We start from the raw sequence: 18445 nt of genomic DNA, 5'->3' as shown, positions 1-18445 counted from the left end.
AAACATTAAGAACAAGATATAAACAAAACCAGGCAAAGTCGCCTGACAAATAAAAATTCTTGTTAAAAAGAAAAAAAAAAAGAACTGAACAGATCATTTCCACCTGATAATTAGCAAAAATGGGCATTTTTTCACCCTTAAACTAGTTTAAATACAGGCAGATGTCTTTCTACTATACTAAGATTTTTCTATATCTGTTTTTCCTAATCCTCAGAGCTTAATGAGAGATCGTTTATTCTATAAAGAAATATAGCATATATGGCCACAGTCTAGAATCTGCTTATGGTAACAGGAAACTTCTGTCACTTGAAAGGCAATCTTGCGCGGTTACATCATGACTCTATGGTGACTCACATGGCGCAGGGTCTGCCTCACCAGAAAGCACGGCACGCGCGGCCCAGGGTGAACACTAACACTGCACAGAGAAGCAGGAACAGCCAAGTCTCCACAGAACTCTTTCTATTTATTTAACTGTGTACGAGCACTCAGTTAATGCTCCAAAATAAAAATGGTGCAATAAGAGCAACTTTTAACAGAAACCGACAAGAAGCTGCGATGCCACTGGCCACGTGGCGCTGCAAAGAGGGGCCAGAGAGCAGTCTGCATGGGGAAGCCTGGACAGGGAGAGGCGGAAGGGAGGCACGGGAAGCAGGTTTCAGACGGACAGGGACACAAAACTGTTGTACTGCTGGATGTTCCGTTTGAGGATGTCCGAGCACGGGCCAAGAACACGTTCAAACCTCGGGCGGTCCAGCTTGACGCACTTCAGCGGGCCACGGGCAGCCACGGTGGCAGCGCGAGGACGATTCATCAGCAGCGCGATTTCGCCTGCAGGAGGGGAAAGGGCTGAGAGTAGGCTAGCTCCCTCAGAAACGTCTTCTGAGGGGCGCCCTCCGGGGAAAAGAAAACCCGTATTTTTCCCCCTAGTAACTCAGTACAGGCCACACTACATCTGCACCTCAGGAAAAAACCAACTGACAGATATGAGACAATCAATAACTTAATTATTAACTGAGTCAAGGTCAAAATCTCACACTACTTCTCTGAGAGCCGAAAACTAAAATAAAAAATAAAATTCAGGGCTTCCCCGGTGGCGCAGTGGTTGACAGTCCGCCTGCCGATGCAGGGGACACGGGTTCGTGCCCCGGTCCGGGAAGATCCCACATGCTGCAGAGCGGCTGGGCCCGTGAGCCATGGCCGCTGAGCCTGCGCGTCCGGAGCCTGTGCTCCGCAGCGGGAGAGGCCACAACAGTGAGAGGCCCGCCCGCATACCGCAAAAATAAATAAATTAATTAATTAAATAAATAAAATTCAGGAGAAGAAAAGGCAAGATTATGAAAGACTGTGATAGCTCACTGAGAAGTGACTTACAGAAACTGTGTTTATTGTGAGGAAATCCACATACCAAAATAATCAGAAGGCCCCAATCTTCCCACTTCAACAAATTCTTCATTTTCTGAACGACGCTGTAGCACAGCAGCTGAACCCTATAACAAAATCACCAAAAAGCAAAACACATTAATACTTTCAAATCCTGGGTGGCATTTTAAATATCCTATGCAATTTTAGCTACTCTGCAAAAAAAAAAAAAAAAAGGACTCAGCAGTTATTTCAAATCCTCTGTGTTCATGTGATAAAAGGTAACTGAGGAGTCACTACAGGCTTGATGCTTATTTACCCCCGCAGTTCCTGCTAGGAGGTACTTCTCATCACGCTGAGGTACTTCGAGGGTTCAGACTCAGGACAGCAAACTGCAGAAGGAGGGCCAAATCCAAGCTCACTGCTTTTATAAATAAAATTTTATTGGAACAATACACCAACTCATTTAGATACTGTCCATGGCTGCTTTCCCACTATGACAAGAGTTGAGTCTGCAACAGAAACACTATGGCTCATAAATGCCTAAATTACTTACTGTCTGGCCCTTTACAGAAAGACTTCCTCGACCCCTGGCTTAAACAACAGCGATTAGCATCTACTGAGCCACATTCAGCGAATCTGCTCTGTGGATCTCCTTGGCTGGCAAGAGTATCTGCTAGACATTTCCATGGATTGTGACGACATAAAACATGGTCACATTTAGAATTTAAATACCTGCCTTTGATCCTGTTTGCCAAATTAGCCCAAATGCATGATTTTAACAAGAACGGTGCAGTACATCACAGCCTGTGTGCTAAATGGCTGAGTTCTGTTTGGCTTCTGTGAGGAGAATTAATTCGAGTAGGTCAGAATTCGGCTATTACTTCATGCAAAGCCCTCATTTAAAATGTGGTGGCCTGGCCGAAAACCAAACGATGACATTTCAAAGGGAACGATAATTTTTAAATAAAACTGTTTATCTTAAGAACGGTAGCTGTAAATGAGAACTGGTGTCCCCCTATTCCCCGCCCAGTGCTGCCCCGTCTTTACCTCTAAAATAATGAAGAACTCATCTCCCGGCTCCCCCTGCACCACAATCTTCTGCCCGTCTTCAAACTGCACTGGTTCCAACGCATCAGCTACCGTGAGACGCTCCCACTTGTCCAGAGATTCTAAAAGGCAGGAATCAAAAGAATTTCTCTGCATTATTTGGTATTGCTAAAAAATCTCAGAACAAAAGGTATAAAGAAGTCAACCAAAATACTCTAGTAGTGGCTCTAATCCAACATGGCACCTGTCTTCAACTACCTCTCGTCTCACCAAGATCCTCCTGTTACTTACAGATGACCCTAGAGCTTTCTTTCAGTAGCCAAGTGGCCAGGTTAACCTATACCAACTGCGTCCGATGGTACAGGGATAAGAAAAATGTAACGGTTAAGTATTCCTAAAGAATGCCATCAATGCAAATCGAACCTACAATTACAGGACCCAAAAGTAATAGTTCCAGAGATTCAGAGAAATAATGTTTCAATTTAAATCCTCAGTAGAATTTATTTACAAAACCAACAAGAGTAACTAGAAAATAACTTTTGTTCCCAAAGGCCAAACTAACACCCAAGACACTAAACAAATGTAACCATTTCAGAGAAAGGACAAATAAGGGCAAAAAAGTCAATTCACTGTAACAAAGCAATGACTCAAGACTATATTACCTTATAAATCGCCATTTCCCCTCCCAATGAAGAACAGCTTGTAATAATGTCTCTAAGTCCACATAACAAAATATGCAGAAATGCCTCCAATTACCCTACTTTACTCTAAATTTCCCCACACTTCTAGCATTTTTTCAGAGAAAGCAAGCTAATGACACCTATTCTTTCTACAGAGGAAATGCATTCTTGGAAATACTCACTTTCCTGAACCAATAAACTCACTGACGGAGCAACAGAGAAACAAGTCCCAGGGGGAACAACTGTGAAAGTCCACACTCAGGAGAACACTTCCAGTCTTTCTGTCTCTCCAGGAGGAATAAGTAACACTTATTTCTAATTTAGAGGTCTGTCATATACTAGCAAATTAAACGCACTTTAAAATTACTTCTAATTTAGTCACACTTCAACTCTGCATTCCATATGGTTTTTGTTAACCATTAAAAAAAGAAAAAGAGTTGATAACTGGAGTAATCTTTATGAAATACAATCAGTTTCCTTAAGCATGACTAACACTTCAATACAACAATTCTCCGTGCAATCTTCCAAAACTTACCTAAAATAGACACTTTACTAAGAAACTCCTCATACATCTTGCGCTTTCTCAGTGTGCTTCCCTATAAATGAAAAAAGAAAGTGTAATTCACATCACGCTGTGGAGTAAGAAACACTGTTTCAAGTAAATGAACAACAACAGAGAAGTCAAAGCTTGCTACTGCTGCTTGATACATGACTGGTTTCCTCCTGTTGAAGATGGTAAGCCCTCTATTCAGTTCAATCAAAAGCTCTTAGTAACTTGCTCCTAAAAGAAACACCAGGTATATGCCCAAAGAATTCACAAATTAGCGAAGTGTCAAAAAAGCAAACAATCAGTTCTCAAAACAAAACAAAACAAAGAAACAAAAACCCAAGTCATATATGTGACTACAGTTGAATATATTTCCAGCCCAGGGTCCTTTTCCACAACCCTGATCCTCCACAGAAGGAAGGAAATACAGCTGCTACCATAGAAACAACATCCCACCCTGACAAAAAAAGTGCCGTAACCCCAAACTAAACCAAAATGTCTTATCTGCAAGGTTTGCTAAATACATCTGGGGGACAGAAAGGGGAAACGCACAGTTCCTCTATAATAAACATCCCTTACACAGTAAACTGCCTTGGCAATTTATATACTTATAAATATATATGTATAATATGTATTTATATTATTTAATATTTATTATATAATATGTATCTATTACATAAGTATATATATAATAGATATACATTATCTCCATCCCCAGTACAGAAAATTTTCTAAGTATGTAAATATTTATTATATAATATGTATCTATTACATATACATATACAAGTATATACACAATAGATATACATATCTCCATCCCCCAGTACAGAAAATTTTCTAAGTACCTCCAACCGCGTACTGTCAAACAGCCAGACATGTAATACACAAATTTAAGAAAGCCATTTAAGGTGACTAATGCCATTTACTGGGACTTAAACACCCAAGCTACTCCATAAATTTGTCAGAAAGTTCTCATAGAGTCTAATTACATCAGCAGAACATTCCAATGGTTTTATTACTTCGTTTATTCCTTTACAGTGAGAGGGGACATGAAACCTGCATCACTGCTAACCTCCTTTCCATTTAGAGAAGCTGATGGCTTCTGAGTGGCCTTCAATAACGTCATGCACTCGGATGCGGCACCTCTCAGGCCAACTGTAATGTGTAAAGATCAGCTAAGGGAAGATGCACTGACTGACAAATGGAGAGATTCCCAAACATAAGCTGACCACTGCGTATACACCACATTTGTTTCCCATGTTATTTCTGGCCAAAGTTTTGTTCTAAAAGATCACTGTCTCAAACGGTATAATGAATAATGCTAAGTTGGGCTTAATACAAGCATTCAATCATTAAAAGTAAAAAATATTCTCATTTCAATGTGGTGATACTATTTAAACATTAGTCACACAGCCTGGATTGTGAGCCACACTCCAAAACCCACGGATCTTACCATGAGGATTCTTCTATAGCTGTCTCGGTCGATACCCCACAACTTCACATTTGTCTTTGCCTTGACAGTGGCTGCTCTAGGTGTTCCATAAATCAGAGCAAGCTCCCCAAAGCTCCCTCCTTCCCCAACACTGGTTGCCCACTCATTGTTGACATAGACCTAAAATACAAAAGCATTGTTTTTTTCTACATAGACAAATACGTAAGTATTAAAAACCTGCAAACCTTTTTAAGAGGTCAGAATCCTGAACTTTGTTTTAAAAAATAAAATGTGTTACATTTTCGGTACACAATGGAGCAAAACAGCTGACTTCTGACAATGAGTTAAGTAAGTTCAGAGTGTCTGTAATTTACCTAGTTTAATTATCTGATAAGAAAAAGTCCTCTGTAAGGATGACCAGGGCAAAAAAAGTGAACTAAGCATTAATATTAACCACATGTATTTACAGAGCACTGTGCCAGGCACGGTGCTAGGCAAGCATTTTACCTGCAGGAGGTACCGAGTTTTCTAATAATCTTATGGGAGCAACAAGACTTCCAGAACCAAGAAAGCTGTACACCCAGTCTCCCAGCTCACGACCGGTCTAGACTCTCCCTGACACCTGTCTTATTCCACAGCACACACACACGCCTTAACCACTAATCTAGCAAAAGTTCTGAACTGTAGGTCTAGCTGAAGAAATTACCTTTAGAAAGTATCTGTGTCAGTAAAATATTTGGCAAAAGGAATCGAACATACAAGGATGTAATAGCCCTTCAGAAACTCTTAGAAGCAATAAATATCAACAAGTTGACTTTTAAGATTATCAACATATTTTTGCAATTATTAAATCTTACATCCATCTCTCCTTGATCAATCACATAGAAGTTATCCCCTTCATCACCTGAAAGCGAGGAGAGTAAAAAAGTTAGAAGCATATTAATTAAAGAAGCACAAATCAAACCAAATTAATGTAAAATAATGAACTTATGTCAGAGAGGTGCTGTGAGAGAAGAGTATATTACAAATGAACAGAAACTTTCAAGAAAAAAGTCCAGCAATTTATTTTAGAAGTCGTAAAACTGAGTTTTTAGTCATCTCGTGGCAAAGAATGCCTCTGGAAAAAAAAAAAGCCACTTGTGTGTACAAAGACATTAAACGCTACATCATCTATAACAACAAAACAAGAAACAACTCAAATAGTAATAACAAATATCAGATTGTCACTAAACAAGAAAATATATGGATTATGAAGACCCATGAAAATATCGAGAGTAAATAAGAAAGGAAAAAAGAGAGGACACCAAAAGATGAGATCCATGTTACTATATGTGGTCAAAAAAGGTAAGAACCAGTAGAAGGCACAGAACCTTACAAAGAGACGGGCTAGATGATGAAGAATAGAAGTGTTGTGCTTATTTTCTACTTTATTTTACTTTGTAAGTGGTTAATAAGCAATATAAAGGATATGTGAAATATGTGTGGCTCTGGAATTCCATACAAAGTAAAAATGCATGAATTCCCTTTAACAGTTACCATAAACAAAACTATATCAGATGTTAGGGAAATATTAGTCCCTTAGGCAAAGTGTGCCTTTTAGCTGAGAAGATTTTAATTAAAAGAAATAAGAAAACCCAGTAGTATAACAGAAGGAAAATCGTGGGCTTAAAGAGGAAAACAACTTCAATAATAACAGTGCGTGCCATAAAGCAGCCACCCTTACCCTGCTGAATAACAGTCTCTCCAGCAATAAAGGACACCGGAAACATGGCATCAAAAATATCACTGCAAGGGAGAGAAGGCCTCGCGTTACATTTCATTGCTGCTTCTGTGGATTTCAAACATTAACCTTAGAATTAAAGCTCCCAGATTTTCAGCCTGGATTGTTATCAGGTGAACAATTACTAAGAGCCTTAAAACTTGCAACAGTGATGAGACTAGTTTGGGACACCAACTGCACTGGAAAAATAGTATAACAAAGTACCTGCACCTACCTTCTCTCATTATCATCAAGATGTGAAAACAGTACATTCTTTTCAATGGCTTTGGCTAAAGCAGCCATTGTCTTATAATCTTTTGGTATAACCTAAGAAAGAACAGAAAGTCAAAATGACGATTCCATAAACCAAGACCACTTCATGCTTGCAACCTAAATTACAATGAAATGTCAAGCTACATTACGGTATTTAAACAAGGCTGCTTTGAGTTAAATATTTTCAACATAACACTCTCACGCTGTCTTTGATCCACAAAGTTCTCAACAAATATTGACTCAATAATCCCCTTTGCCTACATCTAGGCCTGTGTTTAAAGGCTAGTATTTGGTTCCTAGTCAACAACTAAAGGAACAAACCAAAATCACCTTGCCCAAGGTGATTAGTGAGGCAAAACTAAGCATTTTCTGACAACTGGTCATTTTCTAAACTGTGATCAGGTACTGTTAGTCTCACAACCTCTTGCAAGCTCAATTCCCTTCCCCCTTCAGGCTAACAGCTTAACTCGAAATGGCAGACTGGCTCTAAGAGCCAACTGAGACAAATGACGCTCGTAGGGTAAAAGGCTGAAAGCCAAAACATGAACTACAGGATGTCAAGAAACTGACACCATGATTCAAGAGAAAAAGGAGTACTGCCTGCTCTTCTACTGCAAAACAACATGCAAAAGAAAACCCCCAAAACTCACTTATGCACTGTTTCATAATTACTGTTAGTTATTTCCTCTGATGGTATGCTGTTACAGAAACCTGTTCCCCAAGTACCCAGGAACTGTACAGGATGGAGTACGATCCATCCTGTTTGTGTTTTACTACTCAAAACAGTGCACGCATTCATCAGAGAAGACTGGATGGCTACCACGTGGGTCCCAGTGCTCAGATATGAACACTACCTTCCTCACGTAGGATGCAGCATCTTCCTCCGTGTAGACCTCGGCACTGATGGCGCCTCGTCGCCTCCGGCCCTTTACCGCTGGGTTGGGTGGAGGAGGAGAGATTTCATCCTCCCTGGAGTCTGCACGAGCGCTCGCTTTCTGCAGAGTCTGGATCTGTTTTGCCTCCTCCTGAAAAAGATTATAAGTTTATAAAATGAGACCCTTCAGCATGGCATTCTTCAGCTGGTATTCTCATACTCCAATGGCGGTCCTTCTCAGTCACTTCAAATCTCTCCCTCTATTACCAAGCTGAAAGTTAAGGGGCAAAGGTCAATTACAAATGGGGGAAAAAATGGGAGAGTCAAGCTTGAAAAGAAATACTCTGGAAAGACTTCACTGTTTCTCAGAGGGTAACAGATGCTGTATTTATTAATGAACAAAAGCCACTGGTACAGGGCACGTAACATGCAAAATAAAAAATTATATACTCATTATGATAATATACCGACAATGATTTGTAATGCACTCAACAGTAACGAACTGCAAAACAAAAGGCTGGGAAATTAGTGTGAGATCCCTGCCCCGCCCAAGAATGCCGTCTAGGAATAATCACTCAGGCACAGCAAAGTGACAGAAGAATGCCTAGATCACTGTGCTACTCCATTCATTCAATATGTATTCTCTGGATCTGCCACGCCAAGTCTACACGAGGCAAGGGGAACATAAAAACCAGTCGGAGGGCTTCCCTGGTGGTGCAGTGGTTAAGAATCCGCCTGCCAATGCAGGAAACACAGGTTCAAGCCCTGGTCCGGGAAGATCCCACATACCGCGGAGCAACTAAGCCCGCGCGCCACAACTACTGAGCCTGTGCCCTAGAGCCTTCGAGCCACAGCCACTGAAGCCCGCGTGCCTAGAGCCCGTGCTCCGCGACAACAGAAGCCACTGCAATGAGAAGCCCATGCACAGCAACGAAGACCCAACGCTGCCATAAATAAATAAATTTATTTAAAAAAAAAAAAAAAAACACCAATAGGAGAGAGTCCTGAGCCTGTGGAGCTCATATTGTAGCTGGAGTCTCAGGTATAAACAAATAATGAAACGTGATGGCAACCTAGAATTTAACTAAGATCGGATGTAACAATACTTCTCCTAACAGAGCTGGAAGCATTCTTTATGATCAGGGTTGACACTTGAAGTTAAAACAAAAAAAAGTTTACCCGCTTTTAAAAACTTATTAAACCAGTCCATTTAAAACTGATATCAACTACTTAACGTTCTTATTTTTCAGATCTAGGGCCTTAAAAAGAAATTCCTCTGCAGGTCTTCAGTAAAGAATGAGTTATGCCCTGACGTAAAATCAGAATGAAAAAAGCCAAGAATGGTGAGCTATTTACATTCTCATTCATCTGACTCACCCTCCATTATTTTTCTAAGCCGTCTTTCAAATTCTAAATGAACTCAGCATTTACTATTTCTGAAAATTTTTTGATAAAAAAGAAACTAAGGACCTGCCTACTTTTTCTCCTGCATGGTACTCAGCTCTGCATTTGGCATCAAGACAAACAAAAGAACATATAAATGCAGCAAGGAAAGTCTAGAACGATAACAATCAAGGCATTAATAGTGTTTATCTCTATTATAGACTCATGTTTGATTTTTATTTTTTGGAGGGAGGAATTGGCTTTATTTTTCTCATTTCTCTAGATTTTCTAATTTTCAATTAAAAACACAGTTAAGAAAACCCTATAACAAAAACAACTTTAATATATTTGCATATTTAGTTACAAATGCACTTACCTGTTGACCAAATAATCCAGTAAGTCTACTGCCAGGAAATCTATTCTAAAATATGCGTGTGTGTGAAGTGACAGATATACAAGGTTATTTATTATATCATTGCTTTTAATAGTAAAACACTGGAAACCACCGAAATGGTCGTCAACATGGAGATTAAATAGACTAGTACATCCGTACAATGGAATACCACGCACATGCTGGATGGGAATTTGTAAGTGCCCATATATTATCCCTGGAACACAGTGTCTTCCTGCACTCTAGGAAGACAACGAAGTGGGGAAAAGACTTTTTATTGTCATATCCTTTTGTACCTGCAGAATTTTGAACCATGTGCAAATATACAACCATTTTTTAAAAAAATACATTTTTAAAGAAAACCCACTTCATTGTCATTCCGGTAATTCCAGTAAACAGGTGAGGTTTTCCCATTCCATATTAACAGAGGACTTTAAAACTCAAGTCTCCCCCAAAGTCTAAAGTTCAAGAGTATAAATGAAAACACAAATTCTACCCCAAAATCTGTCACTGATATTTCACAAAAATTTCATGGAAAGTTTCACAAGTAATATCTCATTTGGAACTGTCTTCTATCTAACTGAATTTTTAAGACAATTTTGAAGTACCAAAAGCATTTTGATTTTAACACTGTTCCATGGGTTTTCATCTTCAATAGCAATAAGCTAGAACCTAATCCTGGTGACTCAGAGCCATTACTGAGATCATCGATTTCTATTATACAGTTTTACGTCCTTTTTCTTGCTGTTGTCATTCATCCTTCGGTCAGTCTCCTCCCTCCTCAGTTCTCTCACTTATTAAAACAAAAACAGACAAAAGAACCCCTCCTGGTCCACTTACTGTCAACACATCCTAGAGTATTAAGCTCCGGTGCTGTGCCCACCGCTTACTTAATATGCTTTCAACAATCACTATTTGTCCCCTCCCTGCCCCTGCAATTCCATGCTTCCCTGTAGGTGAAGTAAACGTCCCCGTCCCACGGACCTGGGGCTGGGTAAGTGGCTTGTTTTGCCACAGCATGTCCTCTTGTAAGATCTGACTCTGGCCCCTGCAGCATCCGATCCCTCTCGGCCTTGGGAGCAGCTCCTTCCACTCAACCCCAGAACAAGACACATGGAGCCAAGAAGAGAAGATGTGCTGAGCCCACAAGAGCTGCACATTACCAAGAAATGAGGACTTCTGTAGTAAACGAATGAAATTTGGGGGTCGTATGGTACAACATAAAGCTACTACCCTGTGTGACCACAGGAAGTTACCTGATTTCTCTTAGTTTTACCTGCTACCTCTGTAAAATGGTGATAATCAGCAACCTCACACATCTGAAATAATGAGCATGTATGTACGTATGTAAAGGGCTCACACGGTACCTGGCACACAGAAGACACTCCATGGTCGGAGCTATTAAAATTCCTCTGATCTATCAGACAGGGCGGTTCTAATAAATATATGCAGAAAAGAGGATTCAAATTACAGGTAACAGTCTGAAATAAAACGCAGAAGCTTTCAATGGAGTTTTTTGGTGCATTTCTTATCGAGCAGTTGAGGGTACCAGAAACATGACCCCTGGTTAACACAGGGAAAGAGATGACAAGAGCGTGACCATATTTTCACACATATAACCTAACACCTAATGCACAGAACAATGACCTGTTGAAAAGTTGAAAACCTAGTTACTTGAAAGTTCAGATATTTACATTCAACCCTGGCTAAAGGAATGTATACAAGTGAACAAAGATCCTTGAATTATAAGAAAAAGCGTTAAGCTGTGACTTTTATTAAAAGGCAAAGAAGCCAACACACATTAAATTAAAAAATCCCACGTGCAAAGAAACTACTTTAATCATCATTTCTTGTTTTCCCCTTGCTCAGTGCTTAAACAGGGCTATGAGAGTACAGGCTCTGAAATGAGCACCACACACGCAACACTCCCTATAAAAAGACACACCCTTCACGTCTCACCAACCTCATCCCCTCATCAGATGGCTTCTATTGATGTCCAAAGAGAAGAAGAGGGATCACCTTACAGTGACCAATTTCAGAATCAGGTCTCCAGAAACACACTTCACTTCAAAACAGGGAAGGCCCACAGCAGCCTGGCGCTACAGTATTTCACTATCAGGAAACTGCTTAAATAAGAGAAAACCAGACTTTCTACCACAATTCCAAGACAGCAAGGCTACATTCATCGGGACTGGTTAGTTTTTTGTTGTTGTTGTTTTTGCGGTACGCGGGCCTCTCACTGCTGTGGCCTCTCCCGCTGCGGAGCACAGGCTCCGGACACGCAGGCTCAGCGGCCATGGCTCACGGGCCCAGCCGCTCCGCAGCATGTGGGATCTTCCCAGACCGGGGAACGAACCCGCGTCCCGTGCATCGGCAGGCGGACTCTCAACCACTGCGCCACCAGGGAAGCCCCTGTTGTTGTTTTTGATTAGTCTAATCATGGTACTAGACACCAATTTCAACAAACAGCTTTTCAAGAAAACAGTACAAAATTCCTGATCACTGAGCCACCCAAACATTTTTTACACACTAGTAAAACAGCCTCTTTTACTAGTAAATTATGCTGGTTAAGAAACTGTCCAAACCAGTGGGATATATTACAAATATTTCTGCAATACAATTAGATAATTAACAATCATATACCTAAGAAAATGCCTCCCAACTGGTTCACAATTATGAACCACATCAAAACTTCAATACGCTTAAGAAAACCTGTAAATTTATCTCGCTGAATTTCAGAAGCAAATCAAATAAACTACTCAAAACAATCCAAACTTTCTCATTCATCATTTTTTGAGGGAAGTGAACTGAAGCATCGACCTTGATGAAAAATGATCATTTTGCTTAGAAAAGCACACACCACATGCTTAGGTCCCACTGACACAGAATGAGGATGAACAACAACGACTAAAAACTGCACTAATTTTTTTTCAAGAGGAAACAAGTCCTGACCAGAGCTGTAAAGTAAAATTTTGACAACTATCAATCTTGATCTCTCTGTTCTAGAGTCGATTCACCTGAGACATATTCTACAGTAAAACACACTTCACTAATTCAGAGTTTCTGAAATATCAGTCACAAGCTAGACTCAACTGTTTCATTACAGTGATTTCAAAAGGTGGGATAAAACTTATAAGTTCACTTGCTTTGCTGAAGAAAAAAGCATTAAATGCTTTCAAGTACTGTAGAAGTTCTCACTTCAGTGGTACAGCAGTACCACTGCTGTACTACTTTTTAAAAAATTTTTATTGGAGTATAGCTGATTTACAATGTTGTGTTAGTTTCTGCTGTACAGTGCTGTACTACTTCTGATCAACTGTACCTAGTCAGTTATTTCATTTAGTCAGTTTTATGTACTAATTAAAATAGTTACAAGGAACTATATGTTTGGAAGACGAAAACCTGCTAGCCAAGTAAACTTAGCATACAGATTGGTTTTGATAAATTCTACTGATTACAAAGTTAAAAATTACTTCAAGTGCGTTAACTACATTTCTTTTCTGAAGTTCTATTTTAGATGATGATGATGATTATAGATTATGATTTGGTCAGAATTCCTTTTCTTCCAAAAGGTACAAATCAGCGACACTCTACAGCATCCCCTTTAACAACCGTCAGGGTCATCTCATGCTCTGCCCCATTTATTTTTACCTTCTCCAACCTCTCAAAGTATTCCCTGAGGAATGCCATGGGCCTCTCGGGCCGCGCGGTGCACAACTGCACGATGGAGTCCTTGAGCAGGGCCTGGATGTTGTGCTTCTGCACGTAGAGCTCGCATTCCCGAAGGCTGCGCTCCTCCTCGCTGGCGGTGCTGCCAGACGCCATGGCTCACTATGGGGAAAACACACACATGCCTGTGAAAACCGTTTACAAAGAGCAAATGTCAATTTGGCCTTCGACCTAACAAATTCACTAGGCAACTGATTCACAAGGATTTCTTTCTACGTAGATTTTTTTTTAAACAGGGAGGTGAGGGCTAGGGAGTCAAGTATGTACAGAAATAGCATGCTCTCAAAGTAGTGTTTCACTGAGGTCCTGCTGCACAGGATCTAGGCTCTGCAGGCAGCCACAGTGAGAAGAACCTCAGCTCTCCGTTGGAAGTATGAACCACTTATCCCCGGCAGAGGCGGGGTGCGGAGGAGTCAGGCCCTTAAGGGAATTTCATTCAGTTCTCCTCCTACAAAAGAAATCATGATGCCGTGCAAAGTGTGTACATGGTAAACGGGACAGAGAATTATAAGGGCACACAAGTCAGCTCTAAGTGAAAGCAAGAAAGCACAAGAAAGAACATCTGACATTCCCTATTCGTAACCCAGATCCCAGGGGAGTGTCCTGATCTCACCCAGCAAACCGCTGGAGCAAAGGCTCTGGTTAGCCAACTACTAGCACAATCAACACTTTTTAAAACACAAAAGAGACGCCAGATGAGTTATAAAAGCAACTTTTAATCCTAGACTCTTTTTACCAGATTCCAGCTCTAGACGATAACACACTTACCCACTAGTAAGAGGGCAAATCCTTAACAGAAAAAAAACCCCACATAAACAAAGAAACACCTTACTAAGTAAATGATAAAAGATTTGGACAGGAAAAAAAAACATTTTATTCATCTGGACAGGAAAATGTTAAAACATTAAGTTTTAAACTCACATGAAGACTCAATAGATAAAACTGCATTTAGTGAATTTTAGAAGGTTCAAACTACCTCGATGTGAAGTAAAATAAACAAATATAACAATGGGCAGCTAACCTTACCCTGGAATTAAAAGCTTACTCATTTAACAAAAGAGCCATAAACTGTTTTCCTTTCAACTCCTAATTATTAAGTAATTAAGATTAGAAGATAAAAGTGAGGTCTCCTCCACTTTGCAACTGAATTCAATACTAGTTGGTCTTTTCCAAATATAACGCACACAAAACCACTGAGATGACGTTGTAAATTTCAAAGGAGAAAGAAATCAGCAGAGTAAAGAGCTACCGTGCTGTTAGGCATCTCGTTTTGACAACTTTCATGGTAAGGGTCAATAACGAGTAAACTAATTAACAGACCATGAGAAAGTCTGTAGCTCCCTGACAAGCACGTAAACTAAGAGGCCACAGAAAAAGACTCATGCTGCTACTTCAGAAATAAACACTCTAATACAAACACAAAAAACAAAACAAACACACAAAAAACACGGTACTTTCGGACAGATTTACACCAGCCCCTTTTCCAGTTCAGACAGCCACATGAACTGAGAATCCACTTCAGTAGGATTTTCTGCATTTGAAAAAATACTGTACTGAAAGCCACCGAGAACAATGATCAATCAGATCTTTTTATGCTTCAAAACATTCAGATCCATCTCAGGAATATCAATACATGTATTCAACGGATCAGAGAAATCATTCGAAGACCTGGTCTGTGGTAGAAATGAGAGAACTGGGGCTAAGCGTGAGACTGGTTTGTTGTTTGCAACAATGCATTTAAAACACCAAAAGGAGGACACTGGAAATAAGGTAGCATATTAACATAAATGCCCCAGGACTGGCGCAGTCAGGTCACCGTGTGAACCCCGGAATATCCGTATTTCACGGTCTTATTTTTTTAATCGAATACACCTAGATTAAGTCCGTCCTCGTACTTGGTTGTAAGAGTCTAACAATTTAGCTCCCCCCCCGCCCCCAATTATTTAACTGCTGCAAAACGTACACTGCATTGCCTCTCCTCCTAAGAAAACACTGAGATTCTTTCTTTCATAAAGTCGGTTGTGACACAATTCCGTTTCAAAGGGATCACATGCGAGGCGCTATGCCAGACACCTTGAGAAACTCGCTGATTCAGGCCGCAGACCCTCAGACCAGCCAGGAGCCCTTCCTGGGGGTCATCCTCGGAACACCGAGAAGACCTATCTCTCGGGCATCCCTCCGGCGGTGACGCCGTTCGGCGTCGCACCTACACTGAGCTGCCGGGGGAGGGGGGGCGGGTCACAGGTACCGCGCACGTTTCGGGGGCAAGGACACGGAAGTGCCCTTCACTCCACTTAGGCCACAGTCACGGCCACGAGAGGAAGGGAGGCCCATCCTGCATCCCGCTCGGGTCGGAAGGCCAAGGGGAGACCTGGGGGGGCGGGGACCGGGAAAGGGGGGCAGGGGAGAGGGGACAGAAAGCCACGGATCGGCCGGGTGACGACCACCGCGGGGGCGGGGCGACAATCCCGGGAAGGAAGGGGACGCGCCCGCGGAAAAGGCCGGAGGGAGGAAAACGAGGACTGCCGGGTCCCCGGAGCAGCCGGAAAGGCAGGAGGTCGATGGCGGATTCCGGAGACATCTCGCCACCGTCCTTCAGGAGACGCGGGAGGGCGAGCGGGGAGGCCGCAGGGGCGGGGCGGCCGGAGCGGACCCCGGGGGTCTGGGGGGCGCAGACCCGGGCTAGGGAGCTAGGCCCGCGGGGGGCCCTCTGGAGGCGCCGGGCCGGGAGGCGCAGGGGGTGCGGCCGTCCCCCGCAGGTCGCTCCCCGCGACGCCATCTTGGATCGGCCCGGCGCCTCCAAACGGGCGGCTGGCGGCAAAGCTGGGCGCGCGGGGGCCCCCGCCGAGGCCTCTCACCTGCGGGCGGGCGGCGGCGGGTTCGGACTGCGGTCGAGGCGGCGGCCGGCGGAGCTACCTCAGTGCTCCCCTCCCAGCCCGAATCCACTCGGCTACAGCTGCTGCTCGGCGGCTCCACCGGAAACGGCCGCGTCGCAGCCAATCAGTGCCCGGCTAATGACGTCAATGCGCCTCGCTCTGGCCAGAGCCGTCGCCTTGGCAACCTTAAAGGGGCAGCGGCCCCGGGTCCTCCGCCGCCGCTCGTTGAAGGACCCTCGCCCCTCCTCCGCCTGGAATGGTCCCCCTTCTACCCTTCTTTCCGTCCTGCCTTGTCCCTCGTCCGCAGCTCTCCTCGCGCTTGCCTCTGGTCTTCTCCTCACTCTCTCTAGCCCGAGGCTTCCCTCCTCTGTTCACCTGCCGCCCCTTACCTGTTCTAGTCTGGACGCCACAGGTCCTCTTTTTTCTCTCTGCTGCTCTTCTCTCGCTCTCCGCGCGGCTTTGGGCAGCTCCCCTCTCTCCTCCTCGCCTCTCTTCTCCCCACCCTCACTCCTACCTCCCTCGCCGCCTCCGCCTTTTCTCCCTGCCTTCAACCCCCGCCCCCAACCCAGGCCGACCCACGTGGGGCGTCTCGGATGACAGGTGGGCGACTCCGCCCCGTAGCCCGGGCCGGAGGGGGACGCGGGGCCGGGGAGGGGGAATTCCTGCCGCTTCCAAGCCCCGGAGGAGGAGGCGGATCCGCTGCAGCTGCGCCAGGGGCCGAGCGCGGGCGGATCCCGGGATGCGCACGCCCGCCGCGTATCCTGTGCTCGGCCCGCGCCGCGGCCTCCGGGCTCCGGGCCGCCATCCGGTCCAGGAAATCCGAGCCCTGCCAAGTGTCTGTTTGGCCAACCAGGCCGCTCTCCCCTCCATGGGTGCTGTCGCCAGTGGAGGCCACACAGTCCCTATGGGCACAAAATGCTGGAAAGGACTTTGTCAGGGTCCAAGAGAGGCCTGAGTCCTTCTAGCTCCTGGAATGCCCCCATCCTCGCCCCGACTCCTCATAATGAGAAGTACAAAACGTGCCGGTGGGCACAAACCGTCTGTGACCACACGAGAAATCTCAGCCGCCTGTAAAAACTGCCCTCATCGGGGATGATGGAGGGGAGGGCGGGGAGCGACTTCTATACTGCTTCAGCCATTTTTTTTTCCCATGCAAGTATCCGCCCGTGGAAGAGGAAAGGGGATGAGAGGCAGGGGACGCTTTCGGACATATGAAGTCGCTAAAAGAATAAAGAAGGTCCTTGGAACACACGTATCTTTGTGTCTGGCTGGTACCTGTTGTACCCTTGGGGTATATAGCTCTAGGGCTGTATGTGTAATATACACAATGGATTTAACACATAATGCAAAAAATATATAAATACCTCTAATAATTTTTATACTGATTCCAGGCCGAAACCGTAATATTTTGGATATATTCGGTTAAGTATTATTAAGATTAATTTCGCTTTTTTTTACCTTTTTAATATAGCTATTAGAAAATTTTTAATTTCCTCTATGACTCGTGTTTATAGTATTTCTGTTGGACATCACTGTCCTAACAGGCCAGCTGCTCCCCGAAATCCACCAGTATGATAAGGCCCCTGCTTATCAGAGTATTTCTTTTATTTAGTTGTGTTTATCCCACCCCCCCACCCCCAGCCACGGACTTTCTGAAAGTCAGAGGAAGCATAGGCACATCAGAAAGGCCAGATTAAGCCTATAAGAGGGGAATGTAGGGGGGAAGTTTCTTCTCCCACCTATGCCCCCGTGGGACTTTCGCCAGGGATGGGTGGAATGGGAGATGAAAGGCACAGCCTCAGTCGTATATATGATTTCACCCTTGTCAGTACAAAGAAAGGCTAATTAAACTGAACCCTAAGCTGGCAAGCAGGAGGGGGAATTCGATAGCACTGAGCAGGCCCGGTTGCATTCTGAGAAGAAAACACTGCGGTCGGATAAATCTGAGTTTGGTTTCAGGCTCTGCCATCTCCGGTAATTGACTTAATCCCCGTGAGCCTCAGCTTCCTCAGTCATAAAGGATGAGCAGGGCTAAAAGCAATAAAGATAATAACGGCACACAAGCCTGTGGCACTTACTGTGTTCCTGGCAG

The 18445-nt window shown here is 43.4% G+C and overlaps 1 protein-coding gene across 2 annotated transcripts; it reads right to left on the bottom strand.

Moving 5' to 3' along the window:
* Positions 1 to 444: 444 nt before the first annotated feature.
* PRKAR1A (protein kinase cAMP-dependent type I regulatory subunit alpha) lies at positions 445 to 16894 on the bottom strand. Of its 2 annotated transcripts, none has more exons than XM_059997790.1 (11): positions 16743 to 16894; positions 13400 to 13579; positions 7955 to 8125; positions 7063 to 7154; positions 6792 to 6853; positions 5926 to 5972; positions 5090 to 5248; positions 3625 to 3685; positions 2410 to 2531; positions 1406 to 1487; positions 445 to 828 (listed from the first exon to the last, which is right to left on the bottom strand). In XM_059997790.1, the coding sequence occupies exons 2-11, from the start codon at positions 13571 to 13573 to the stop codon at positions 656 to 658; spliced, it is 1143 nt and encodes a 380-aa protein (XP_059853773.1). In that variant the 5' UTR covers positions 13574 to 13579; positions 16743 to 16894; the 3' UTR covers positions 445 to 655. The 2 variants fall into 2 exon arrangements, with proteins under 2 accessions (XP_059853773.1, XP_059853772.1); XM_059997789.1 differs by lacking the exon at positions 16743 to 16894 and adding an exon at positions 16336 to 16484.
* Between the last annotated feature and the right edge of the window lie 1551 nt (positions 16895 to 18445).

This window comes from Delphinus delphis, chromosome 19 (assembly GCF_949987515.2).
Source record: "Delphinus delphis chromosome 19, mDelDel1.2, whole genome shotgun sequence".
Taxonomy (NCBI): domain Eukaryota; kingdom Metazoa; phylum Chordata; class Mammalia; order Artiodactyla; family Delphinidae; genus Delphinus; species Delphinus delphis.
This window is presented reverse-complemented; position numbering and strand designations above follow the sequence as displayed.

What these genes read in the sequence shown, in the direction of transcription:
- PRKAR1A (XM_059997790.1), bottom strand. Translation starts at nt 13,573, where the DNA reads ATGGCGTCTGGCAGCACCGCCAGCGAGGAGGAGCGCAGCCTTCGGGAA. An exon ending in GCTATAGAAGAATCCTCATG is followed by an intron (nt 3,686 to 5,089) that starts GTAAGATCCGTG and finishes TTTCATTTATAG; the next exon opens with GGAAGCACACTGAGAAAGCG. An exon ending in GGGGCCTTCTGATTATTTTG is followed by an intron (nt 829 to 1,405) that starts GTATGTGGATTT and finishes CCCCTCCTGCAG; the next exon opens with GCGAAATCGCGCTGCTGATG.